We start from the raw sequence: 27814 nt of genomic DNA, 5'->3' as shown, positions 1-27814 counted from the left end.
ATTAGAATTTAGTAGGCAAGTTTTTAGATCCACAAGGAGATGCATTCACTTTGCAGTAGCTCTGTTGGTTCTGGTTTTACATTATCTGTTGAGTCAAAGCTAGAGTTTAGAGAAACTATTGCCACTGCTAAAAAGGATGGACTACTATCCTAAACAGTCAGTCTTCATGGCAAGTGTACAGCTGGAGCTGACTGTGCTGTCAATTTTATTGTAAGTCTCAATTGTGGGCCATCCTCAGAAAACAATTGATGGCCCCACATTCTGAAAGGTACAGTGATGGATTTCCTATTGTTCTATGCATGAAAGTGTCTCTCCAGAAGTTGCTGACCCTCTGAGAACTAAGGAAGTTCCTGTTTGTTTTGCATTACAAATAAACAGGAATTTCGCTAATATACGGTATCTTGAGGAAAAACTCATGCCTTTTTGTTTTTACAGTTTTGCTAGTTAATTTGGGAATATTGCAGCTGTTTAATAGTTGAAGACCAGTCTAAATGCCTTACACACATTCGGTGTAGTCTTTGGTGGCTGATTTTCGTTGGCTGTTACAGTTACTACTTTGTTCAATTTTAACCTCTGTGGACCAGAGAGATTAGCAAAGGATGCCGGCTTAATAGGCACCGCAACCAAAGAGGTGAATTATGTTGCAATGCTAGCCGGTCTCTAGTGCGTAGAGACACTATTTTTTTTTTTTTTTTTTATTAACATCTGTATCGCAAATTGCAGTTTTAGATAGAAAAACATGGAGGGGAACAGCAAGAGTCTTCATGAAAATCTTAGTGACTTAATTGGCCCTGTCAAGGTCCGTCCTCACTCCTGGAACTTTAGTTACAGATTGTGGGGACCAACCTGGACGTACGTTCTAAGCTTAATTACTAGCTTAGATCTCGTATTGCCGCCACCGCCCCCAAATACCACCTTTTTCCCTGGATGTCTGAGGACCTCACAATCCCTGGCTGAACACAGATCCAAACCCTTTGGATCTATAAAACACAGGAGAAATCAGGCAAATATATAGAAAAAGGCTTTCTAATTAAAGAAAAAGGTAAAAAAACTGCTGGAGAGATAGATCCAAGCTACTCTTCGGACAACAGATTTAAAGACACAAGAAGGATATTCCCTTTGAGAAAATTATTACACACAAAAAAAAACCCAATACCAATTTGATTCTACCTCAATTGCATAAGACAGTTACAAAGGAAATAAACATAAACCTATTTATTCCTCTCTAAAACTTACTACTCTGATAGGAGGCTGGTTCCTTGATCTTTTTCACTTTGGCTGAAACTGAAACTCTAAACAAATGGAAAAACTTCCCTCCTTCCTTTTGAAGCATCTTATTCCCCCATTGGTTCCTCTGGTCAGGTGTCAGCTAGGCTAGGTGAACTTTTTAACCCTTTACAGGTAAGAGGCATTAACCCTTAACCATCTATTTATGACAGGCCCAGTCCTCTTTCCTCCTCCCCATCAACAATGCTGTATCTTCTTCCCTACTTTCCTTGTTTAACCCATCTTTGTGCCCCAATGACCACATCACAGCCCTCATCTTTTTTTGTTGGTCTCTTGATACATTAATTGCTTCCTTTATAGTAAAACATGGCTTTTATCAGTCCTAAAAAAGTTTTCACCTCACATCCCACTCCACTATTGCATAAACCTTCCAAGATCAATTTTGGGATCAAGGATCAACATGCCCCTTATGTATGGAACACCAGTTTCTAACTTGTCTGTAAAACCACTACTCTTGCAAATTCCTCCTTAGAACCCATTTACACCATGATCCCTACAGGGAAATGCCAACAGAAAATGGCTAGATAGCTGGCCAGTAGGGACATGAGGTATTATTTTATATATAATTATTTTTAATAAAGTAATTTGCTTCATCATCTTGATTTCCACATTGGTACTCTGCATAGCTAAGTGTTTCCTATCTTTGTTACCCTTGTACTCCTCTCTGTTGTTTCATCAGATTGTTAACGTGCACTTGTTGCACTGTGTCTGAATAGTGATGACCTGTAGCCTTACTGCTCAAGTTTATCATGAGGGTGGAAGGTTCTAGATTCCAGCTGGGGGCAAAGGCTCTCCACGCAGGCAGCTCTAAGAAATCATAAACTGACTTGGGAGATATGGGTTGATTTTGTGCGAGTGGTGAATTCAGGGTACATGTTGAGGTGAGGGACTGTGTTTGGGTAATTGTGTGGGTGGCTGTTGATTTTATGTTTGGGTTGTATTGGAGTTCGTACTGAACTGAATGGGCTTTGAATCAAGCTTTGATAAACTGTGGCAGGTGAGCCAGGTAATCCCATTTGCTGTTCAGTCTCCTTCATATCTCTGACTCATTACAATCAATAAAATAATTGTATGCAAATTAGCTTCAACGTTAAGGGGGATGGTTGGTTGTTACTGTGGTATCGCAGTGATGTGGGACTCTTCTGAAGGCATAGATACATGTTTTATTAAATACTAGCTGAAAGCCCATGCTGTTGCCTGGGTGTAATTTGTGAAGTCATGTTAAAGGACAGTGACCGCTGAAAGAAAATATTAGGCAACAAATATAGAATACCAAGGCAAAACATGCATATTGTCAAATTGCAGTGTATGTATATGAAAACCTCAGTTCACATCACTTAATTCAGACATACCAACCTCCCTCCCAGTTGTTCAGACCCAGCAGCCCTGACTCCTCATTCCCATGCCTTCTGCTGTCTGGGAGCTTCTCTGCAGTGTCACTTCTCCCCTGTGAGGTGACTGAGTCATCCTTGAAGTAGAGCCTGATTAATCCATATGCAGTGATGAGTCATTCCTTTGCTAGGCTCTAGCCATCTAGAAGACGGGAGCCAATCTGGTGACTCTCAAGGAAGGTATATGTGTCTAACAGGAGAAATAGCAACTCAGTCTGCCCAATGTCACTTCATGGCTTGGAACTCTCCCCTGATTGATAGTGGTGACAGACTCCCATAGGCCTTAGCTTGCTCCCTCCCTGCTCTAACTTCAGCCTTCTTCCCAGTCCTACTTCACCTCTGTCCTTGCTTCAACCTGTCTCTCAGGCCAACTCTTTATTCTGCACCTGTTCTTGACTCCTGGCTCAGATTTCTGGCCCAGCTCCCACCATAGTGGTCAGTATGCCAGTCCATGTCTTGGACACACGTGCGCGCGCTTTCTCTCGCTGCTCCAGGACCCTCTCTGCTCTTTGAGTATAGATGAAGGCACAGTTCATGGTAGGGCGATTCTGACATTTGCCCCAAAGCTCTCACAAGTTGCTCTACTTGTGTGCCAGCCCTGAAAATTGTGGCATCAGCGGCACTCCTTGCATCATTGTAGACTGCTACTCTTGCAGGCCTCCCTCTTTTCTCCACATACCACTGCACCCTCCACATAATACCTAAATTTGCCTCCTGCTCCCCTCTTCCAATATATCTTTTAATGTCTTTGCTGTTCCCCACAGTCTGTGTCCTGTCTAACAAGCTGAACCATCGTAACAGCCCTTTTACATGTGGGCATGGCTTCAATGTCATTGAAAAGTGAGAGCCAGCTTTATTAAGGGTAGCCTTACTTCTGTATGCAGATAGACTGTAAGGAAATGTTGGCCATCTTACTGGCTTCTGGGCAGAAACTGTTTCCCTCTGTTTATCTAACACACGATGGGTCCTGATCCTGACTGGGCCTCTAATACTGTAATACAAACAAATAACTTGTGCTTGACACAAGGCATACCCATCAGAGTGGTTTGATCTTTCTTCAAGGAAGGAGAAGAGATCTACATGTTGCATGTGCTTGATAAATGCCAATTTCCATCCCTAAAATTCTCCTGAACAATGTTGGACTTCACAAATTTTGCAATTTCTTGGCAAAGCAGCAGTTAACTCGTTTTCAATAATATTGGCTTATTTTTAATATTTAAGATTAAGACCTTCAAAACTGTGGTGTTAGTGGACTAGCAGTAACTTTTTAGCTTGTTTCTGAAACTTACTATTGTTTAGCTAACATAAAAACAATTGCGAGTTTCAGTCTAACTTCATCTTAGCTAGACAAGTTCTGAGTAGAATAAAGTCACAAATTTTTCCCAGGAGGGTAACGAACCATTGGAACACTTCCCAAGAGACATGCTGGATTTTCTGCTGCTTGAAGTCTTAAGAGTGGATGCCTGTATAACACTATAGTTCAGGGATCGGCAACCTTTGACACACAGCTTGCGAGGGTAAGCACCCTGGTGGGCTAGGCTGGTTTGTTTACCTGCAGCATCTTCAGGTTTGGCCCATCATGGCTCCCACTGGCTGTGGTTCGTTGCTCCAGGCCAATGGGATCTGCAGAAAGCGGTGCGGGCCAAGGGATGTGCTGGCCGCCACTTTGTGAAAGGAGCTGCGTGCCAAAGATCGCTGATCCCTGCTATAGTTCAACCACAAGTTATTGGGCTTGAGGAAGGAATTATAGTGATATTTTTTGCCCTGCATTTTGTAGGATATCAGGGTACATGACATCCCCTCTAACTTAAAATATAATAGCTCTATTGGGGTTACTCTAAGACTCTCAGATTCCTGTTTGTTCCCTTCAAAACTTTTACTTCTAAGATTTAAAATATTCTTACGAATGCAGTTTCATGTTTGTTTTTGAAACTTGTGATTCTAGTGTGCGGTAGTGAAGTGGGTTTTCCAGCTATGCTACTTTGTGAAGAATATAGGAGATTCTGTCCACTGAGCTTCAGTTAAATGGAGTCTCTCTTTATAGTGGATTTAAATAGAGCTTGGGGTGAGAAGACTGACAACAGGAAACCTTACAGCAAGGGTTCATTATGTCTGGCATTTCCCCAAGGCAGTTTATATTTTCCCTTCAGTATTTTCTGACCTTCAAATGAAGCAAGTATTTAATGAATTGTCTCTAGCTTAGTCCTGTGTTTCAGGTCAACTATCAAATGAGGAATTTAATACTGCAGACATTTTCCAGTACAGCTGGAATTACAGAATAAAAGTTAAGATTTAAAAGACTACTGTGGATAATAAGTGTGTGTTGACAGCAGCAGTTGAGGGGTAGTTAGTTTTTGTCATATGAAGGTTTCTACAATGTTGCTTTGATGTTGAATATGCCAAACAACTCTGCTCAGCCATCTGAAAAATTGATTAAATTAGTACGATAGAATAGAATCATAAGGCACAAATTTAGTTTTTCAGATTTATTGTTGGTCAGATGTCTAGCAGAACCATGAAAATCCTAGAATTGATAATTCTGACTGCTCTTTTGGTCATATGTGCTTCTCTCTGGATTGAGTAGTTCATCTAAATAGAATGACTTCAGTGAAATCTGAAAAACTTAGAAAGTTCGTAATGTTAGTTCACATTTTTACCTGCTTTTGCCACCAAAATACAGATGAACTTTACAGTAGACTGCCAAAATGTTAATTTTTTTCATTATAGTGGCAAACTGAAGTTTAATATTTGTATTGCAGTTCTGTTAAAAGAATTCAAGTTTAATATATGGTTGAAGATAAGGCTTCACTTCTGATGCATGGTTGTGCTATGATTCAGACACACAATAATGGACTAGACTTTATTTCCTGGTCCCAGTGATATGATCAGGGCGCATGGATTGATGAAGATGAGTGCATAATAGGCTTTAGTAGCCACGGACTCAAGTGGCTACTTCTATCTCTTCTTTCTTTTGAAAATGAAATATACCTAAATATTAGGTCAGAATAACCACAAAGAAATATAAACTGTCTGTGTTCTGATCATATAACTTCAGGCTTTTCTGTAGGGTAATGGTCAGATGAAACTTGGTCACTGAGGGATCAGAGATTAAGCAGTACTTGAAGACCAAATCAAGGCTTTTGGTGAGTGGGAGAACTGCACCAAGGCTGCAAGTCAAATGAAGAGATGAGAGCAAGAAAATGTGCAGCTAGTGGGTTGGATGGTTATGGGCATGGAGTTGAACTCACTAAGGGGGTTGGGAGGTAAGAGTGAGAGTAGGTCTAAATTGGTGGAAGGCTGATAGGAAGGAGTTGGGTGGATGGTATAAGACAGCAACATGGAGGGGGAGAGAATAAAGGAAATCAGATGCAGAGCTGTTGAACAGGCAGAGTGAAAAGTGGGAGGCAGGTGCAATTATGAGTATCAGGAACTGGAGAGAAGCCAACCATGTCCACTACAGTCTGATCCAGAAAAGAGGAAAGGGTTCCTAAGAGAGGGCAGCTGCAAAGGCAGTCAGGTGAATGCTCTGATCTTCTAAGTTAGGTTAATTGTTTTGAGCAACAAAAAATGGTACACAGTTTGACCCAAAACTGTCACCATTTCAGTGCCTGTCATAAGCATAATTCCTAATCGAACCTTAGAGTCCAAAATGGGGTGCCTGCATGAAACTCCCAAGCTTAATTACCAGCTTAGATCTGATAGCGCTGCCACCAGCCAAAAATTCCAGTGTTTGCTCACTCTGGTCTCCCAAAACCTTCCCTGGAGAACCCAAGACCAGATGCCCTGAGTCTTACACAAAGGGAAAAACCCCCATCCCCTTGTCTTCTCTTACTCCTCCCAGGCTTCCCTCCGTGGGTTATCTGGAAGATTACTGTACTTCAACTCCTTGAATACAAAACAGAGAGGCAATTTACCTTCCCCTCTCTTCTTTCCCCCTCCCGCTTTCCCTGAGAGAGACCATATCCTGGCACAGGGATTCTATCCCCTAGAGTCCCACTTAAAAACGAAATCCAACATTTAAAAAAAAGCTTTATATAAAAAGAAAAGACATAAAATGCTCTCTGTATCAAGATAACATAATACAGGGTCATTGCTTAAAAGAAAAATATGAATAAACAGCCTTATTCAAAAAGAAATACAATTTATAACATCCAGCACTCACATATGTAAATACAAAAAAAACCATTAGAAGTCTGTCTTTTCCCTTTGTACTTACAACTTGGAAACAGAGTTAACAGAAGCTTGAAGAGAGAAAGTTCACTCAGAGCCGAGCAGAACAGTAACAGGCAGACAAAAGAGCACACCAAAAATTCCCTCCCTGACTTTGAAAATCCAGTTCCTGATTGGTCCTCTGGTAGGTGTGTGTTCCCCTGTTAACCCTTTACAGGTAAAAAACATTAACCCTTAGTTATCTGTTATGACAGTGCCTCTCCCATGCATTTTTCTGTTGAATTGACTATTTGGAAAAAAATTCACTCAGTTTTACTTCTGACCTGAGCCTGGTGTATGGTCTTAAGACACCGTCCTTTGTGCAGAATCTCTACAGTCCACTATATGGATCAATAGCAAAAGCGCTGATACATCTACTGAATATACTCAAGCTATTAGCTGTTATGTCACTGCTCATTTGAGTTTCAGATTTTGTTGCAAATATAATATTGGGCCTTTCTACAAATTACCTCTCGGCCCCTTGCTTTTTCATAGGTGCTCCTTGAAAACCTAATCTGTGAAGAAGCTTCTTACCTTGTCTTTTCATTAAAGGAATACTTCTGCAACTTTTTCTGAAGTAATGTTGTTTAGTTTGTTCCATATCTTCTTCAATAGCTTCCAATTGCTTATAGTCTTTCGGCTGATGAATTTATACATAAGTGCTTGTACCAAACCAATTTGCAGCATTTCTGTTCAGTCTAAACGTAATTCTTTTGCGTTTGTGTGCAGTGCTGTGGAAGCATATGCCATTGGACAGTACCTTGCAGAAGAGAGACAACAACCAATGTGAGCTGTATCAACTGGGATCATAGGTTCTTTTTTATCTCAATATGTTCAGGACATGTCCTTGTGTGTGACAACTTTAATTTCCTTTTCCAAAAGTCTTTCTCTTGCAAGATCATCCACTGTTTTTCTGTGTTATCCTCATTCAAATACTGCTTAGATCTTGTTTACTATTCAAGGAGAATTGCCCATAATAACATACTATGAATCTTGGTAACGGCATTTTCACTTGTAGATTAACTTTCATCTTTCTTGGTTCTGGTCAGACTTTTGTGCACTAATTATGTAATTCATACATACATCTATTTGACCTGATCTTGCATTTTGGTCTTTGAAAATAAAGTTTTGGTTTGGTGGCAGACCATTATTCGACTCACTGTGGTTGGTAGTGTTTGGTTTCTTGCATCAGAAGATGATTACTGGTACTTTTACCTCATAGATTCTTAATGATTCTGTGTTTGTCCAGGCTCTTTGATATTCCTAATAACTTTGTTTATCTTTTGATTCCCTTTCTGTTTTCTTGTGATATATTATAGTCTCCTAATGTCTCAAGCCCACTGCATAAAACAGTGCTATTCACCTTCTCTGGGTTTCCTGCAAATGACCCTTACTTCCATTGTTCCTGGAAGCCTGGAACCTTCTTCTGTCCTGTAGTAGGCTGCTTTCAGACTGAGGGGTTCAGAGGCCTTCATTATGGTCCATTTCTCAGTGAAGTGAGGTACGAATAGATAGTTGACCCTACCTTTTTCTCCACTTAGATCAAAAAGTTAAAACCCTGCTTAGATCACAGATGAAAAGAACTCTTCTCATTACTAGATTTGCGATATGAAGCTACATAGCTGACTCTCTGCAGTAGGTCCCAGAGACTGAACCTTATTGACTGAAGGTCAGGAGTTGCTATAGATCAATAGGCAGATATTTGTACTCCCCAACCATGCTTAATTCAGTTTAACCATGGCCCTTTTTGCCCATGGCTTACAGCTAGTTGCGGTGCCACTAGCTTAGATTCTGCTTTGAAGGCTGCAGGAGTTGCAGCTCTGTACAATTAATACTGTGCCACAACTTTGCTTCCAGAGGAAGCCCAATCAACGAAAAGGTAGACTAAATGGTAGGACACTAACTTCTTAAGAGTGAAACCAGAATGACAGCTGCAAGTAGATTTCTGTGGCTGCTTTTGATCTTAGAAAACTTTTTTAAGGCATCTCTAAATCCAGATAATTGCTTGTTTTCCAACTAAAAGCAAGGAGTGACTCAAACTGCCGTGACATGTTTGTGAACTTCTGGGTTCCTGTAGGACCTGAACATATGTAAAATGTTTCAGGTATCTAGCTTAGAATGTAAAATAGTAAACTGTTAACTGGTAAGACTACTGGTTATTGCGTAACCCAGCCTAGCTGTTAATCCCAGTTGTTGGCAGCATGGAGCAGCCCAGACCTGCTGGAGAACTCCAGGCCCGTGGGCTGGCCAACCCCAGCCCCACGGGCTTTACCGACGGCCGAGCAGCAGCCCCACCCTTCTCGGTTTAAATCGGTAAACTTTTTAAAATGTTTACATCCCTATTTAGCTAATGTTTTCCTCAATTTTATTACTATCCAGGAGCTGTAATGGGCCAGGACTCTATATACTTGAGGGAGTGACAGAATAACATGCTGATGTGTAACCTTTAAAAATCATTTTAGAGTTAAACTCAGTGATGTGTAAATACCTGTTAAAATGATCTTGCTTGTAATAGCTGACAGTTAATAAGCAGGTTCAAATTAATGGATATGTGCAATTTAAGGACATTAAATAAATAAGCATTAAATCTCCTACCAATTTTGGTGAAATGTTTTGGACAAAAGTAGTTGCAGTGTTCTTAACCCTTAAAGGTGAACTTCAAAGCAAAAAAGGCTTCACATTACTGTTCTTTTGATGTAGAATGATAACTGATAAGAGCCTTAAAGATTTCTCTTGATTATTTTTCTTTACACTTCAAATACCTATATTTAGATATGAAGCATCACACATGCTGGGTGCCTTCCAAATGCAGGTACTTCTGAATCTTATTACCTACTTCAGAGACCAGTGAACAGAGGATTGTGAGGACTTAATGTTCTTATTTCAAATGCAAACAATTAGACAGTCAAGTTTAAGGCAATCTCTCTTATATTGTAGAGAGAGTAAAGAACCACTGAACTTTTCTTCTTCACAGTGCATCTTTAAAACAGTGGCGTTTTCATACTGTTACCTAAGTATGTAGAGTAGTAAAGGGGGATGTGATGCATCTGCAATCTATAGTAACGTTAAAGCTTGGATAATACTGAATAGGGGTGAGAAGTCAAGTATTCCTGGACCATGGATTGACTTTTTTAATCACTTTTCTAAGATAGGGCTAAGAAACATGCATCATATACTACGCCATTAATACTCTCAGGACTAAAGTAATTAGATAAGATGGTAGCTCTAACACACAGTAACTTCTTTATGTGCTTATCACATTTTTATTCGAGACTTGACAACATTAGCAGTGTGATGGTCTCAAATTGCTAGTCAGTCTTGCTAAAGCTGGCTTCTACTTGCTATCAGATGTTTAAAGCAGGGTCAAAATTTGCCAGACAATAGTGATCAAAGTAGCTGTAAAAGATTTGGATGTGTCGCTCCAACAGCCAGTCTCAGGGCACTGATTTAGAGAGACAAATTGTGCGTCCCTGCAGTCAGTTGCTGGAAGGGGACTATCTGGGATTCTACCAGAGATGCATACCTCCTAAGATGAAATATCTGTTGTAAATGTGAAGAATATATCAATAATGCCATGCCTTAATTGATCTGATTGAATATGCTTCATTTTATCTTTTAACGAACATTTCTGCTGCTCGTGCTAGCTCTTGCACATGATATGAATACTCTGCTCTGTTCAATAAACTAGATTTTTGTCTCGCTGAGCAGAACTTCCGATCTACGGGACTATCCATCCTGGAAGAGAACCTCCTAATACTTGGTGAACAATACTAATTGGTAGGTTATATATTTCCCTAAGGCATCTGTGAATTCCCGCCTGGGGATCTGGTACTCTGACATCGAGCTATGGAACTGCCTTCAAAAGCCATAATATATTGGGAGGTGCATGACGCACTCTGAGTGAAGGTGCACAATATAGACACACCAATCAGTCACTCTTTGTAGGGTGATTTGTACTCACAAAGGCTGAGTACAAATATCCTGCAGTGGCTAGAGTGTTTTCTCGCTTTATCTGTATATATTTGTGCATTGAGCAAGAATATTAAGAGTTTGCACTTAGCCATCCTGCAGCAACTCCATGTCTAGATCTGGATGCATTAGCAATAGATACAGCTCTGACCCCAAAACTGTGTAGATGTACTGCCTTGGAAAGTTAGTTGTTGCCATTTTAAAAAAGCCTGCAAAAGCAAGTGTTGCTTGCGGGCTTGAAGCATACATCTGAGAATTTTGTGACCATACGCCCATAACGTGATACATGTACAACCAACTCTATTAGGGTATAGACTATTGGAAGAGAAGGAGTGTAAGGCGGAATATTACCCATTGTATAGAGGAAAGGCCATCACGAACAGTCTGCAATATAATATATTAGGCCAATACTCTCTGTCCTATCAGAAAGTCACCTACTGTCTCAGTCACTGTGTCCAGCCTCCTTGTAAATATTGTCACCAGGCCAATGGATTTGCTCTATCTACGTGTATCTAATCCATGTGAATTCACGACCTTTGAACAACAGTAGTCACTCAAGACGTTCTTTTGTATGTCAATAGAGATGCGCGTGGAAGACCCTACAAGCATGTCTTCCAGCATTTGTCTGGAGTTGATTCAAGTTCACATAATAACCTGGCAACGCGTCGCTTGTCGGGACCAAGGCTCTGACCTGGTTCAGGGTTGAAGCAGGAATATGTCTTGCCCAGCCGTATGCGTTGGAAATGAATTGTGGTCCTTGGACATGTACTCCAATAGGATAAACTGGTCAATCTTCAACTTCGTTAGTGACCTGGACATATGAAATGATGTTTGATATCTGGACTGAGATGAAGCTATACAAAAAGCATGGACTGGAGGACTTTCCAGCCATAAAGCAATACAAAAATCCATGATGTCACAGAAGTTGTGCAACACGAGATACTTGTGCTTCTAGAAATACTTGCTGGAATAATGCTGATATACTAGGCAGAATGCATCAATGTATCGCCAGACAGTATCTGAGAGTAGACTAGGTTTAGTCAGCTTCATCATGAAGGACCTGCATGTAAGTCTAGACCAAAAGAAACAATAAAATATATCAAGTCACTATTATCAACGTCCTGAATACTGTATTCTTTTATATGACTAACATGATGCTGCTTAAAGAAAACATCGGAGGCCTAGCCATTTCACTAATGCCATGCAGGTGACTACTGCGGTAAGAGATTGATAAATGACAAGAGAAGACGATAGGATTCACGGAGATTGCCTTGAGAGCTTTAAGTCATCATGGGCACCTCCAGCGGCCCTTTTTGCTCATGTTGTCCCATCTTGGAGCAATGGTTCCTACATTGATCTGAGGTCAATGTTGAGGCTAGTGACACTCCACTACCCAATTCACAGGATTAGCGTTGGTTCATAGTCGTTGCCACAAGTTACCCCAATACTCTCCGCGCCCCCTCGCCCCGACCCACCCTAAACTTAATCCTGTGAGCTTGTGATCCTGAGTAGAGCTGTACAGTAGTGTGCTTAGTATAATTTTGGCACAGGAGCGGGTTTTCCACAGAGATCCCTGTTGGTATGTCATTCTGATAGTGCTGAAATTGACCTGAAGCCCATTTTCCCGGGTGCCAAGCTTGGATTCCAAACCCTTCTGTTGAGGCACATGCTAACCTGCGCACACAGATCCATGTCCTGTCCTAGGTCCCAAAACTCAGCACTTAACTGAAAACATCTCAGCCAAGTACCTCTCCAGCACCGAATACCTAGCTCTCCACGGGATCCAAACCCCACTAAATTCCGTGTCTTTACCTCGTCAAAGCTTATACAGGGAAATTGTCTGCCCTTCTTTAGGTGCTAGTTGGGGGGTGAACTGGGTTTTGGTTGGTGGATGTCTGTATGAGATCAGCGCTCCCAGATTTAATCCTTACTCTGGGTTTCTATAATAACAAGTGATTATTAGTAATAAAAAGTAGGATTTAAGTCGTTTCCAGTAATGACAGAAAGTAATTCACCAAAGGAAATAAAGCAAAAACATGTATGTCTAAGCCGAATACTATTAAGACAACTGCATTACAAGTAATCTCTCTCTTGTGGGGTTCAAAATCTTCTAAAACAGCTGAATTTGCAGAGTTAATACAGAGTAATTAAGGCATGTGCCAAAGTTGTGTTTCTGGATTCAACAATCTGCAGGTATTGTCTATTTATATCACAGTAGCGCCAGTCAAGCTCAGATACCCATTGTGCTATGTTCACAACAAAAATCACTGTCCCTTGATGCTGGAATATTCCTTGGAATTCATCAGATGTGGCATCTAAAAGATATTTCATTATGGACAAACAAAGAAATGCCATCGAGTCGCACATAAGACCATGCTTTGCTCAGCTAGGAAATAGATTTTGGCAATCCCTATTGGCCATCAGCCTAGTTGTTATGAGCTGGTAATGTCTCATAGGTGTATAATAAGCATGAATCCCAATTCTGAACCTTAGCGTCCAAAATGTGGGTGCCTAGCATAAATCCTCTAAGCTTAATAGAAAAATGAATAACCAGCCTTAATCAGAAAGATATCCAATTTAAAACATTCCAGCAAACTACACACATGTAAATACAAAAAAAAAACAATAGAAGCGTACTGTCTTTCTACTTTTGTAGTTACAACTTGGAAACAGAAGATTACAGAAGCTTGAAGAGAGAAAGTTCACTCTCAGAGCCGAGAGCAACAGAACAGAGAGTCAGACAAAAGAGACACACCCAAAAATTCCCTCCCTGAGCTTTGAAAAATCCAGTTTCCTGATTGGTCCTCTGGTCAGGTGTGTGGTTCCCTCTGTTAACCCTTTACAGGTAAAAAACATTAACCCTTAGTTATCTGTTTATGACAGTGCCTCTCCCATGCATTTTTCTGTTGAATTGACTATTTGGAAAAAAAAATTCACTCAGTTTTACTTCTGACCTGGAGCATGGTGTATGGTCTTAAGACACCGTCCTTTGTGCAGAATCTCTACAGTCCACTATATTGGATGGTCAATAGCAAAAGCGCTGATACATCTACTGAATTATACTCAAGCTATTAGCTGTTATGTCACTGTTTCTCATTTGAGTTTCAGATTTTGTTTTGCAAATATAATATTGGGCCTTCTACCTCAAATTACCATTCTGCAGCCCCTTGCTTTTTTTCATAGGTGCTCCTTGAAAACCTAACTGTTGTAAGAAGCTTCTTACCTTGTCTTTTCAGATTAAAGGAATACTTCTGCAACTTTTTTCTGAAGTAAATAGTTGTTTAGTTTGTTCCATATCTTCTTCAATATGCCTTCCAATTGCTTATAGTCTTTCGGCTGATGAATTTTATACATAAAGTGCTTGTAACCAAAACCAATTTGCAGCATTTCTGTTCAGTCTAAACGTAATTCTTTTGCGTTTGTCAGTGCTGTGGAAGCATATGCCATTGGACAGTTACCTTGCAGAAGGAGAGACAACAACCAATGTGAGCTTGTATCAACTGGGATCATAGGTTCTTTGTTTATCTCAATGTTTCAGGACATGTCCTTGTGTGACAACTTTAATTTCCTTTTCCAAAAAGTCTTTCTCTTGCAAGAATCATCCACTGTTTTTCTGTGTTATCCTCATTCAAAATACTGCTTAGATCTTGTTTACTAATTCAAGGAGAATTTGCCCATAATAACATACCTATGAATCTTGGTAAGGCATTTTCACTTGTAGTATTACACTTTCATCTTTCTTGGTTCTGGTCAGACTTTTGTCACTAATTATGTATATTTCATAACTAATCTTATTTGACCTGATCTTGCATTTTGGTCTTTGAAATAAAGTTTTGTTTGGTGTGCAGACCATTATTCAGACTCACTGTGGTTGGTAGTGTTTGGTTTTCTTGCATCAGAAGATGATTACTGGTACTTTTACCTCATAGATTCTTAATGATTCTTTGTTTGTCCAGGCTCTTTGATATTCCTGAATAACTTTGTTTATCTGTTTGTACTTCCCTTTCTGTTTCCGTTGGAATATATTATAGTTCTCCTAATGTCTCAAGGCCCACTGCATAAAACAAGTGGAGGATTTCACCTTCTCTGGGTTTCCTGCAAATGACACTTACTTCCATTGTTCCTGGAAGCCTGGCAACCTTCTTCTGTCCTGTAGTAGGCTGCTTTTCAGACTGAGGGGTTCAGAGGCCTTCATTTGGTCCATTTCCTCAGTGAAGTGAGGTACAATAGATAGTTGACCCTACCTTTTTCTCCACTTAGATCAAAAAGTTAAAACCCTGCTTAGATCACAGATGAAAAGAACTCTTCTCATTACTAGATTTGCGATATGAACTACATAGCTGACTCTCTGCAGTAGGTGCCCAGGACTGAAACTTTATTGACTGAAGGTCAGGAGTTGCTATAGATCAATAGGCAGATATTTGTACTCCACCAACCATGCTTAATTCAGTTTAACCATGGCCCTTTTTGCCCCATGGCTTACAGTAGTTCGGTGCCACTGCTTTAGATTCTGCTTTGAAAGGCTGCAGAGTTGCAGCCTCTGTACAATTAATACTGTGCCACTAACTTTGCTCAGAGGAAGCCCAATCAACGCAAAAGTAGACTGAAAATGTAGACACTAACTTCGTAAGAGTGAAACCAGGATGACAGCTGCAAGTGAATTTCTGTGGCTGCTTTTGATCTTTAGAAAACTTTTTTAAGGCATCTCTAAATACAGATAATGCTTGTTTTTTCCAACTAAAAGCAAAGGAGTGACTCAAACTGCCGTGACATTGTTCTTGTGAACTCTGGTTCCTGTAGGAGCTGACATATGTAAAATGTTTCAGTATCTAGCTTAGGAATGTAAAATAGTAAACTGTTAACTGGTAAGACTACTGGTTATTGGTTAACCCAGCCTAGCTGTTAACTCCCAGTTGTTGGCAGCATGGAGCAGCCCAAGCCTGCTGGAGAAGCTCCAGCCCCGTGGGCTGGCCAACCCCAGCCCCACGGGCTTTACCGACCGGCCAGAGCAGCAGCCCCAGCCCTTCTCGGTTTAATCGGTTAAACTTTTTAAAAATGTTTACATCCCTAATTTAGCTAATGTTTTTCCTCAAGTTTTTATTACTATCCAGGAGCTGTAATGGGGCCAGGACTCTATATACTTTTGAGGGGAAGTGCTCAGATAACATGCTGATGTGTAACCTTCTAAAAATCATTTTAGAGTTAAACTCAGTGATGTGTAAATACCTAGTTAAAATGATCCTTGCTCTGAATAGCTGACAGTTAATAAGCAGGTTTCAAAAGTTATGGATATGTGCAATTTAAGGACATGTAAATAAATAAGCATTAAATCTCCTACCAATTTTGGTGAAATGTTTTTAGGACAAAGTAGTTGGCAGTGTTTCTTTAACCCTTAAAGGTGAACTTCAAAGCAAAAAAGGCTTCACATTACTGTTTCTTTGATGTAGAATGATAACTGATAAGAGCCTTTAAGATTTTCTTGATTTATTTTTTCTTTACACTTCAAATAACCTTATTTAGATTATGGAAGCATCACACATGCTGGGTGCCTTCCAAATGCAGGTAACAGTTCTGAAGATCTTATTACCTACTTCAGAGACCAGTGAACAGAGGATTGTGAGGACTTAATGTTCTTTATTTCAAATGCAAACAATTAGACAGTCAAGTTTAAGGCAATCTCTTTATATTGTAGAAGAAGAGTAAAGAACCACTGAAACTTTTCTTCTTCACAGTGCATCTTTAAAACAGTGGCGTTTTTCATACTGTTACCTAAGTATGTAGATGTAGTAAAGGGGGATGTAGATGCATCTGCAATCTCTAGTAAGTTAAAGCTTGGATAATACTGAATAGGGGTGAGAGTCAAGTATTCCTGGACCATGGATTGACTTTTTTTTAATCACTTTTCTAAGATAGGGCTAAGAAACATGCATTATACTACGCCATTAATACTCTCAGGACTAAAGTTTGATAAGATTGGTAGCTCTAACCGTAACATTCTTTATTGTGCTTCACATTTTTATTCAGACTTGACATTAGCAGTTGATGGTCTCAAATTGCTAGTCAGTCTTGCTAAAGCTGAGCTTTCTACTTGCTATCAGATGGTTTAAAGCAGGGTTCAAAATTTGCCAGACAAATAGTGATTCAAAGTAGCTGTAAAAGATTTGGATGGTTGGCGCTCCAACAGCCAGTTCTAGGGCACTGATTTAGAGAAGAGAAATTGTGCGTCCCTGCAGTCAGTTGCTGGAAGGGGGACTATGCTGGGATTTCTACCAGGATGCATACCTCCTAAGATGGAATATCTGTCTGTAAATGTGAAGAATATATGCAAATAATGCCATGCCTTAATTGATCTGATTGAATATGCTTCATTTTATCTCTTTTAAGAACATTTTCTGCTGCTAGTGCTAGCTCTTGCCACATGATATGAATATCTGCTCTGTTCAATAAACTAGATTTTTGGTCTCGCTGAGCAGAACTTCCGATCTACGGAAGACTATCCATCCTGGAAGAGAACCTCCTAATACTTGGTGAACAATACTAATTGGTATTAATATTTCCTTAAGGGCATCTGTGAATTCCCGCCTGGGGGATCTGGTACCTCTGACATCGAGCTATGGAACTGCCTTCAAAAGCCATAATGTTTGGGAGGTGCATGAGCACTCTGAGTGAGAGGTGCACTAATATAGAACACCAATCAGTCACTCTTTAGGAGTGATTTGTACTCAGCAAAGGCTGAGTACAAATCATCCTGCAGTGGCTAGAGTGTTTTCTAGCTTTATCTTGTATATATTTGTGCATTGAAAGAATATTAAGAGTTTGCACTTAGCCATCCTGCAGCAACTCCATGTCTAGATCTGGATGCATTAGCAATAGATACAGCCTCTGACCCCAAAAACCTGTGTAGATGTACCTGCCTTGGAAGAGGGTTGTTGTGCCATTTTAAAAAAAGCCTGCAAAGCAAGTGTGCTGCTGGCTTGATAGCATAACATCTGAAATTTTCAGGTGCACCATCAAGCCCATAACTGTAGCATTACACCAACTCTATTAGGGTATAGACTATTGGGAAGATAATGGAGTGTAAGGCAGGGATTATTATCCCATTGTATAGGGGGAAAGGCCATGCACACAGTGCAATATATATATAGGCCAATAACTCTCTGCTCCCTATTCTAGAAAAGTCACCATATGTCCTAGTCACTGTGTTCCAGCCTCTCCTTGTGAAATATTGTCACCAGAGCAATTGGGATTTGCTACTAGGCTTATCTGAGATCCATTGTGAATTCAACTAACCTTTGACAACAGCATACGTAGACATAAAGACAGTCTTTGATTATGTCAATAGAGATGCCTTGGGAAGACCCTACAAGGCATTGGTCTTTCCAGCATTGTCTGGAGGTTGATTCAAGTTCCACTTAATAACTCTGGCACCGGTGTGTTGGGGGACCATAGCTCTGACTGGTTTCAGGGTGAAGCAGGAATATGTCTTGGCCCCAGCCGTATGCTGTTGGAAAATGAATTGTGTCCTTGAGCATGTATCTGCAAATATTGGTATAACTGTCAATTCAACTTATGTTAGTGACCTGGATTATGCAAATGATGATTTGTATCTGGACTGAAGATGACTATTACAAAGATGGACTGGAGAGCTTCCAGCATAAAGCAAAAACAAAAATCCATGATGTTAGCACAGAAGTTGTGCCACGAGATACTTGTGCTTCTAGAAAAACTGTGGAAATAATGGATGACTTTATCTAGGCAGTAAACTGCCATCAAATGTATGCAGCCAGACATATCTGAAGTAGAACTGGTTTAGTAGCTCATCCATGAAGGACCTGCATGAAGTCTAGAGCCAAAAGAAGGTGAAAATATATTCAAAAGTACATATTTATCAAACCTGAATACTTTAGTTCCTTTTTATATGGATCTGAAACATAGATGCTGCTTAAAGAAGACATCAGGAGGCCAGAGACATTTCATAAGCATTGTCAGTGGTGACTACTGGGTAAGAGATTGATAAATGCAAACAGTAAGAAGGATAGATCTCAGAGAATTGGCCTTGAGAGGCTTTAAGTCCATCATTGGCCACCTCCAGCTGGCCCTCTTTTTGCTCATGTTGCCCATCTTGGAGACAAGTTCCTACATTTGGAGCTTTGAAGGTCATGTTTGAGGCTAGGTGGACTCACTACCCAATCACAGATTAGCGGTGGTCATGTAGTTGCCCACAATTAACTTGGCTGCCCCAGATCACTACTAATCCTGTGGAGCTTGTAGATTCCTGGAGTAGAGCTGTACAGTGTGCTTATGGATATTTTGGCACTGTGTGACGCGTTAAGTCACAGAGATCCCTTTGGGATTGTCATCTGATGTGCTGAAATGACCTGAGCCCATTTTCCCTGCCAGCTTGGGACTTCCAGAACCCTGTCTTGTTGAGCCAGACATTCTAGCCTGCTGCAACACAGATCCAGGTCCTGTCCCAGGCCCCCAAAACTTCAGACTTAACTGAAAACATCTCAGCAAGTTACCTGCCTCCAGCACCCAGATACCTAGCTCCCACTGGGATCCAAACCCCAAATAAATCCGTTTTACTCTGTATAAAGCTTATACAGGGTAAATTGTCTGCCCTCTATTAGTGTAATAGAGAGATGAACAGCTGTTTGATCCCCAGATGTTAATCACTTACTCTGGGTTTATTAATAAGCAAGTGATTTTATTAAGTATAAAAAGTAGGATTTAAGTGGTTTCCAGTAATGACAGGAAAAGTAATTCACCAAAGGAAATAAAGCAAAAACATGTATGTCTAAGCCTAATATATTAAGAAACTGATTACAAGTATTCTCACCCTCAGATGTTCCAATAAGTTTCTTTCACAGACTAGACTCCTTTCTAGTCTGGGCCCAACCCTTTCCCCTGGTACAGTCCTTGTTTGTTCAAGCAGACTCTCAGGTGGTAAGCAGGGGTTTTCTCATGACTGGCAGCCTCTTTGTCCTGCTCCTTCCCTTTTATAGCTTTGGCACAAGGTGGGAGTCTTTTGTCTCCCTGGGCCCCTACCACTCTTCTAAAAGTAAAAGTACCAGATTTAAGATGGATTTCATTATCGGGCGACATGGTCACATGTCATTGTAAGACCCCTAGTCTCCAGTCCTGGTGAACTGGCCCACACATACACAGGAAGGCTTTCAAGTAACTAAGGCCATTTATAACTGTTTCTGGAGCTCCCTTAATGGCCTTAACTTAATATGTTTACATCAGTGATACAGGTTTTTTTACTTCTCCTAACTCTAGATATAGAAATAATACATGCAAACAAATAGGATGAACACACTTAGATTACAAGCTTTCTAATGACATAAAACAAGGGATATTTAGCATAAAGCATATTCCAGTTAGTCATATTCATAAGCATATTTCCATAAAGTATATGGAGTGCAACATCACACTGTGAACCACCACAGTCTAAGCATATTGTTGATCATATTAGCCTTTTGGGCACAGTGTCCTATTGGAAGCTTCAACCAGTTATTCTCCACGACTCCAAATATGTCAGTCTCTGCTTCCCAGGATAATCCCCATCTAGTAAGTGTGGCCAACTTTCCTAGTCTTTAGGTATATATGTTTACATTTAGCCACATTAAAATGAATATTGTATGCATCCAGTATATGAAGCAATCCAGATTACTTTGAATCTGTAGTCTGTCCTCCTATTTCTTACTCCCCCAGTTTTTGTGCTCGTCAAACTTTTTTTGTTTGATCTGTTTTCTTCCAGGTCATTTATAAAAATGTTCAATAATAGGACCAAGAACCAATCCCTTATGAGACGTGTTTAGAAACATATCCATTGTATAGTTAATTCTGAGACCTATCCATTAGCCAGTTTTAATTGCTATGTGCATGTTAATTTTAGAAAACTCTAGTCTTTAATCAAAATGTTGTATGGTGCCAAATCAGACATCTGAAAGATGAATTTAGGCTTGTCATCTAGCCCTTCTTTCATTCCAGGACCAACACAGAGCACCTGCAGTGCCATAAGGAATGAAGTCCCTCATGCAGACCTGTGAACTTTGATTTTTCTGCTTTGCTTGAGCCACCAGAACCTCTCCAGTTATTGCTGTGGTGTTACTACAAGCTTTTCTAAGGGGCATCTTAGAAGCTTCAGGACAAGTTATGCCTACACTGACATAAGCTACAGACCTATAAGGCATATCTTCAACCTTGGCACTGACACCATGCCAGTGTTGGCATCCTCAACAGCCCATGTCTCAGCCTATACTTACAGAGACACTGGCTCTCCTGTCACCTCTTCCTAACCATCCTATAGAGCAGCCTGTCAAGGGTGACTGGAAAAATAGACACCCTGGAAAACCCATAAGTCTCCCTGGAGACCATCAGAGCTGCTGTCTTGCCAGAGGACCAGATTGGGCCTTCTCCAGTGTCTGAGTACACAGTTTCAAGAGCTCTTAAAGAGGATGACGAGCGCTAATGTTGATAAGGTTGGAAGACTCCAGGGCAGAGATCACTGTTTTCATATCCTGTAGTCACATCCAACATAGGAGCTAGCTCTCCTTCATGGTTCTGTTTTTTTTCAACCTGCTAGGGACGACCTGTCTCTAAATATATAGACAGGATGAACCCACTAGCAGCTAAGGGCCACTAGTTTTTAACGCCACATCCTGTAGCCAACATTATAGGTCTCTTCACAAAAGTGAGAGGGAATAGTTGCCATCTGTCCTTCCCCTCCCCACCATGGAGAGGGAGGAATGGAAGCTGGACATAATTGGAAGAAGAGCATATTCATTTGACTCTTAGCATCAGGATACCCAATTACATGGCTCTAATATTCTACTGCAGTCATGCCTTTTGGGATGCCATCACATGCCATGGATTCCATTCTAGAGAAGTAAAAGGAAGCAGCAAAGACCATAGTGACGAGGGTCATATCCAGGCTAAGCATTTGTCAAGAGCTGCTAATGATTCTTCTGACTCAAGTGACCTAATTATGGCCAGAGAGGGCTTACCAAGATATTTCTACATTGTCTTTTCTGGCTTTATATCAGAATCACAGGACAAGACTGAAGATCTTCCTTTTGAGAGCATTAGCCTCTTGAGTGTGAGAGCAGTAAAGGCATCAAGGCCTGGATCTTGGGATCTGACACACATCTCATCCACATATCCCTCTGCTTCTGACATCAGAGGCAAACACACTCAACACCAGGAGTTCCAACCTCAGAAGTGATAGCAGTGTCTTAAGTCTGCTGCTGGAGAAAGACCCCAACAACATAAGGGCAAGATTCCTTGATGCTGCATATCAGTCCTCTACACCTGCTTGCTAGCAGGGTCTTATTGAGTCTCATGTCCTTACCTGTCTTAGAGTGGAATTGCACAATTCTTCCACTATTGGATTGGTATCTGATTACAATGCTCTGTCAACTGCTTAACACGGTGCAGATCTGAAAGAAACCTGTGTCCAGTGATCTACAGTGACAACCTTTTTGCAACAAGTATATCTATTAGCAAATGGAGCAAAGCATCAAAGAAAATAGGCAATGTGCATATTTAGACTCATTTAATCTTGCACTTCACTTCAAACTAATATAGATGGGCTTCCGTCATGGAGCTGCTGGAATAGAACATACCCAACTTAGATTCTTTTGGTAAGCCCTGGAGCTCTGGGGACCCAGCCTGGTCTCCATTTTACTTCCAGAATGCACCTCCTAGTTGGTTTTTTTTCTCTCTCTCTCTCTCTCAAGGACTCCCTTTTCTCAAAGCCCCACTCTTCTGGTGTGCCTGAGCTTGACTACTGAATTGCCTTTATTACAAAGCCTAACTGAAGTTTTTCCTTTGCCTCAAACCGTTATTCTTCCTCATCCCCTCCCTAATTGACTAGCCAGGCTATCTGAGAGCAACCCTGTGAAGGTTGCTCTGGCTTTCAGTCACTAGTTTTGTGCCTGGGGGAATGTGCTGACACTGTCTGCTTTTTCTAACATTGTTTATATCGTCTCAGAAATCTGTACATAAAACAAACCTTGGAGTACAGGTCTATCATCACCACTGAGCATCCCCCACAATTGCCAAAATGGCTTTTAGAACTCTTTTTGGACAGCTCCCAAAATCACACTTACTAGTTTGTGTCCAAAAATATCTGGGTTTATTCCAGTTATAAGCAAATTCCTTCTAGTTTAACCATATTTTTTTAAAACTGAAATAGTTAACTACAAGTAATCTCAGGTTGTATTTTTCTTGGCCCCAGGAATGGATACAGTTAATTTAGGATGAACTTGCAGAAGAGTGCCTTTTTATTTACTTTTTTCAGAATTATGTTCCTCTTTATGTGCCCATTTTTGCAGTAACTCTTTTTCAGGTTATTGCACAGTAAACAGTTGCACTCCAGAACGATCAGTGTAATATTAGTGTCTAGATGGTTGGAGTGGAGAAGAATATTTACTGCGTTCTTTAATAAAAAAAAAAAAATTAGTAGCTCAACTTTCCACACACTTTATTGGGTTTATTTTTTTAGGTGAGGAAGTGGTCTCTGTTCAGCGTTGCTGCAAATGCACAGCATGTGTTGGGAACAATAATGGAAGTTGGAATCTCACTATACTTGAATTTCTTATGAGACCTCCTGGTGTCAGAAAACAGATGTTCTCGGACCATGGGGTCAGCATAAATGATATATCATGAGACTTTATAATTGCAAGAATAAAATGGAAACAGATGGCCTTTTTAGAAAAACTAGTTTATTTCAAACATGTTGATTGACAGTATTTTGTGCAAATTAGTGTATTGGATATTCAAATTGGGCCAAAATGTATTATGAAGGTAAGTATTTTAGCTTAACAAACATTTTCTACAGCAATATAAAAAAGTGCAAGTTAATGCCATCCAACACTAAATGGATAACTGAAATGCTTAGTCCCGCTCTCAACTGTGCATTTGGCCAGTGCTGCTGCATCTGATAACATGCCCTCTACTATTTTCTGTGTATGAAGAACCCAGAGCTGTACACTGGAAAATAGCTATTCTAAAACAGGTAGTTTTATCTTAACTGAAGAGAGTACTATTATTCTTGTTATAAGTTGCAGGCAGAGTATTTGCAACATTGGAAACTGATTTTATACAAAAGCATAGCTAGTATGAAGGGATATAAACTAAAACAAAAAATTGGTCTGTAAGAAAATCATTCTTCTGTGTGTGTATATATAATTCAGCTTGATGTTGGAGACTTTTTTTTCTCCCCCTTCAGGGGATAGATTGATTTCCCCTTAAAATATTTCTTTTAAGTGGTAGTCTACTGTAGTTCTGAAGTTTGAATGACTATTACAAATTTTAACAAGTGTTAACTTTTTTTTCTTGTTATAGTGCCTTTGTTCCGTTGGATGTTCCCCAGAAGAGAAATTCCACTGAGTGGGAGAAAGTGAAATTCCTGTTTGAGGAACTTGGAAGTAGTCGTAAGTTCTTTCAGGAATTGTGTGTTTGAACTTGGCATTAAACAGTTAATTATACTTATTACCTTAATAGTGCAAAGTGGCATCTGAATAAGACAAATAGTGTATGCTTCCTCGTAAGGAATAGAATTTGTTGAATTCAGTTATTAATTGAAAGATAGTGTTTTTAACATAAGAATTGCCGTACTGGATCAGACCGGTGGGCCAGCTAGTCCTGTGTTGTCTCCATCAGTGACCAGCGCCAGATGCCTCAGAGGAAGTTGCAAAAAACTTGCTCCCATAAGGATGTTATCCTAATTCTTAATAGTTAGAGACCAGCTTAAACCCTGACTCATGAGGCTTTTTACCCTTTCCCAAACTATTTTTACCATTAACTCTTCTCTCTAGACATCCTTGTTACCATGTAAAGGTCCCATCTTGTCTTTGGATCTTACTAAGAGAAAACTGTAGGTGTTTAAGATCTTAAATCATACAGGGAATGTATATAGTCTTAACATTGCACAGAATTATAACCAAATATTTGAAAAATCTTCCCCTATTGGGTGTAAAATTGGAGTTCTTTGTATCTTTTGCACTATGACATCACACACATTTTGCAGAATAGGGAGGTGATATTCCTTTCAGTGCTCTAGGTATGTGATGTCAGTTTTGCACATCAGGTTTGCTGGATGGAGACCAGTTCAATTAGCTTACCTCAAATACAAGTGTAGAAGGCTGCTCGATTTGCCTCCCCTCCAATGGAGAATGCAGTCAAGAGATGTTGAGGAGGAGGAACAGGGGTTTGTATAAGGAGGGGGAGAGACTGACTTTGGACAGTCTTCCCGTACATTTTTTAGAAGTTTAGTAATTGTGATGGATGCCCTAAGACCAGTGAAGTTCAGTACAACTGGTAGTGACCTGAATACCAAAGATGAATAGTTAATAAAAATGACAATAGATTACAGTTTGTATCTTTTTAATACTATGGTGATGGGCGATATAGGAAAAACTTAAAATTGAATAGGGTTGAAGGTCTCTAGAGTGTATTCTAACACAGGTAAAAAGTCAGCATAGTTGTGGTGCTTACTGGAGGTGAAAAAAATTAAACTACTCATAAAATTCTGATTTGTTAAATACACCAAACTTTTTCTTAAGTTATTTGGAGAGGACAGTGAAGACTTCTGGGCGTTACTAAGCCATAGTTAAAGGATGTTGGGAAATATTCAAAACAGAATAATTCTGAGAAAAATACATAAACTGATATGACCGAGGGACTAAGTGTCTTCTTTGCTAGTGTGGACTTGCAAGTTTTTACCACCATAAAATGTGTATATCAAGACTAAGAGTTCCTGGATAGTGTTTCTTTGTCTGAATTTTTTTAGATAATTGCAAAATTCCTATTGTTACTTCAGTGGGGCCAGGATTTTGCCCATTGTGTCTATGGGCAAACTGAATTAGACTGTTATGTCCTTTTATATACTCCTCCCCATTTTAGAACTTCTCCATATGAAGGTATAAAAGAATGCATCTGGGAAAGATATTTGACATGTTTTGTAACATTTAGAATATTAAAACTACGCTAACAAGCTTTACGTATACAATAGAATATTGCTTTTGACTTGACCAGGATATAGTGAAGGGTATACAAGAAGCGTGGGACAAAGGCCAGTTGGGGGTTTCTTTAGCTTGTAAAGAAGAGGAAATGGATATCTGAAACTACAAAAATCTTTGTATTAAAGCCCAGTCACAAACTTCTAGTCATCCTGCTCTTCTATAATACAGAAACAGTGGGACGTGCTGCCATTGAGACATGAAATGATGGATGTCAATTTCTTTAATTTGCGTATACATTTCACTTTCAAAATCAGTCAGGAGTTGGAGAATTAGATGTATGAACAAATACTTCTAAAGTAAGAAGTTACACTTAGTAACTTATCTTGCTTTTTAGTATATAAACTGAAAGCTGGTTGGCAGTGGCATATAGTTCTTTATTACAAAATTAACTACAGGCATTGTATGGAGATAGATTACTAATTCAGATGAATAAGTGGTCTCTTGTAGTGTGACTTTGGGTCTAACTTTTTTCTACAACAGATAATTTAGTGTTATGAATCTTGCATATAACTCGGTCCAATGTACACTGCAGATGTGAGTCTGTCATTTTCTTACCTGGTGGTTTGAATACTTTGGGTCATCTAATACCATAGGGTCTTTGATAACTGAACTAGTAGCAGACTGGACTAGCCTGTCAATCATACAAATAGTAAATAAAAGGGCTGCTTGTGGTTTTTGTTTATAACTGAGTGAGTAAATACTTCAGTCTTGAGCTCTCTAAGAATTTTGTAAGATGGTGGAAAAAATTCAATATCTGGAACAAGATCAAACTACTTATTACCAACAATCTTATTTGATTCCTGTCCTAACTGTTGAAATACTTTGGAGGTAAAAAATCGATATGTCCAGGATTTAGATGTAATCATAGGAAACTAAACAGAAGACTTAGCATTCTATATTTTACTGCTTGCTCCCCAGTCAGTACTCAATTTCAGTCTCTGTACTCAATAATTTTCATGCTTTGGTTTAAAAAAACAAACAAACAATCCTTTTATCATGTCTTCATCCTCTTGGTCTTTTTGCTCACCACATTACCATCTCTTGACTTGCTGCACTGACCCTGCCTTTCCACCATATCAAGTTGGCCTTTTGCTTTGCTTTTAAAGGCCATTCACAACTTTTCCTCTCCCAGATTATCTTTTGTTATTGATAGGGCTCTTCATTTTCATTTTATTTAATTTTTCCCAGGAAGTTGAGTGTTCATTACTGCAACAAAAAGAGGTGAAAATCAATGTAGAAAACTACTAGAATTTTTCTGGGTGACTATCTGGGTTGTGTGTGTTCTTTTTGTTTGGTGGACGGAAAGGTGGGGGGGGGCAAAGTACATTAATGCTTTGAATTTTGTTCATCAATGTCGTTTGCTGCAGAACCAAAACAGAACTCAAAACAAATTCAGAGGTGGCATTGTAAGAAAACTATATCTCTAATCCCCAAATAAAACTTTTCATTTGACTAATCAGTTGACTGTCGTAAATATTTATAGGCTAATAGTGCTAAAGTTACATTTAATAACTGGGCCACGCCATTTGCAGTGCATACACTCAACTTCATCCTTTTCTCCTGTTTTTTGTTTTTAAAAATTTTTTGAATACTTCCTTGTGTTCTGAAATGGATTCTTATACAGATTTTCATTTTCTTACTATTTTAGTGTCAAATCTTTAATCCGTTATCTGCTGGCAGTTTGAAATGTGTACATGGTGGGCATGAGATCCATCAGTACATCAGATGCGCACACACTTCAGAGCTTGTGTTGTGTGCCTGTATCTTCTAGACTAATCATAGAATCATAGAATCAAAAGGTTGGAAGGGACCTCACGAGGTCATCTAGTCCAACCCCCTGCTAAAGGCAGGACCATTTTCCCTAAATAATCCCAGCCAGGGTGCGGTCTAGCCGGACTTTAAATAGCTCTAAAGATGGAGATTCTA

At 39.8% G+C, this 27814-nt stretch overlaps 1 protein-coding gene across 4 annotated transcripts in view; it reads left to right on the top strand.

Annotated features, from left to right (window-relative positions):
- LMBRD1 (LMBR1 domain containing 1) overlaps window positions 1-27814 on the top strand; it is a 232243-nt gene that overhangs the window by 39246 nt on the left and 165183 nt on the right. For all 4 annotated transcript variants that reach the window (XM_032770339.2, XM_032770340.2, XM_032770342.2 and 1 more), the window contains exon 5: window positions 24210-24298. In XM_032770339.2, coding sequence (XP_032626230.1) covers window positions 24210-24298 — 89 coding nt within the window. The remainder of the gene's footprint in view (window positions 1-24209; window positions 24299-27814) is intronic.

Source organism: Chelonoidis abingdonii, chromosome 3, assembly GCF_003597395.2.
Source record: "Chelonoidis abingdonii isolate Lonesome George chromosome 3, CheloAbing_2.0, whole genome shotgun sequence".
Lineage (NCBI taxonomy): Eukaryota > Metazoa > Chordata > Testudines > Testudinidae > Chelonoidis > Chelonoidis abingdonii.
Note: the sequence above shows the minus strand (reverse complement) of the source record. Positions and strands in the feature narration are given on the sequence as shown.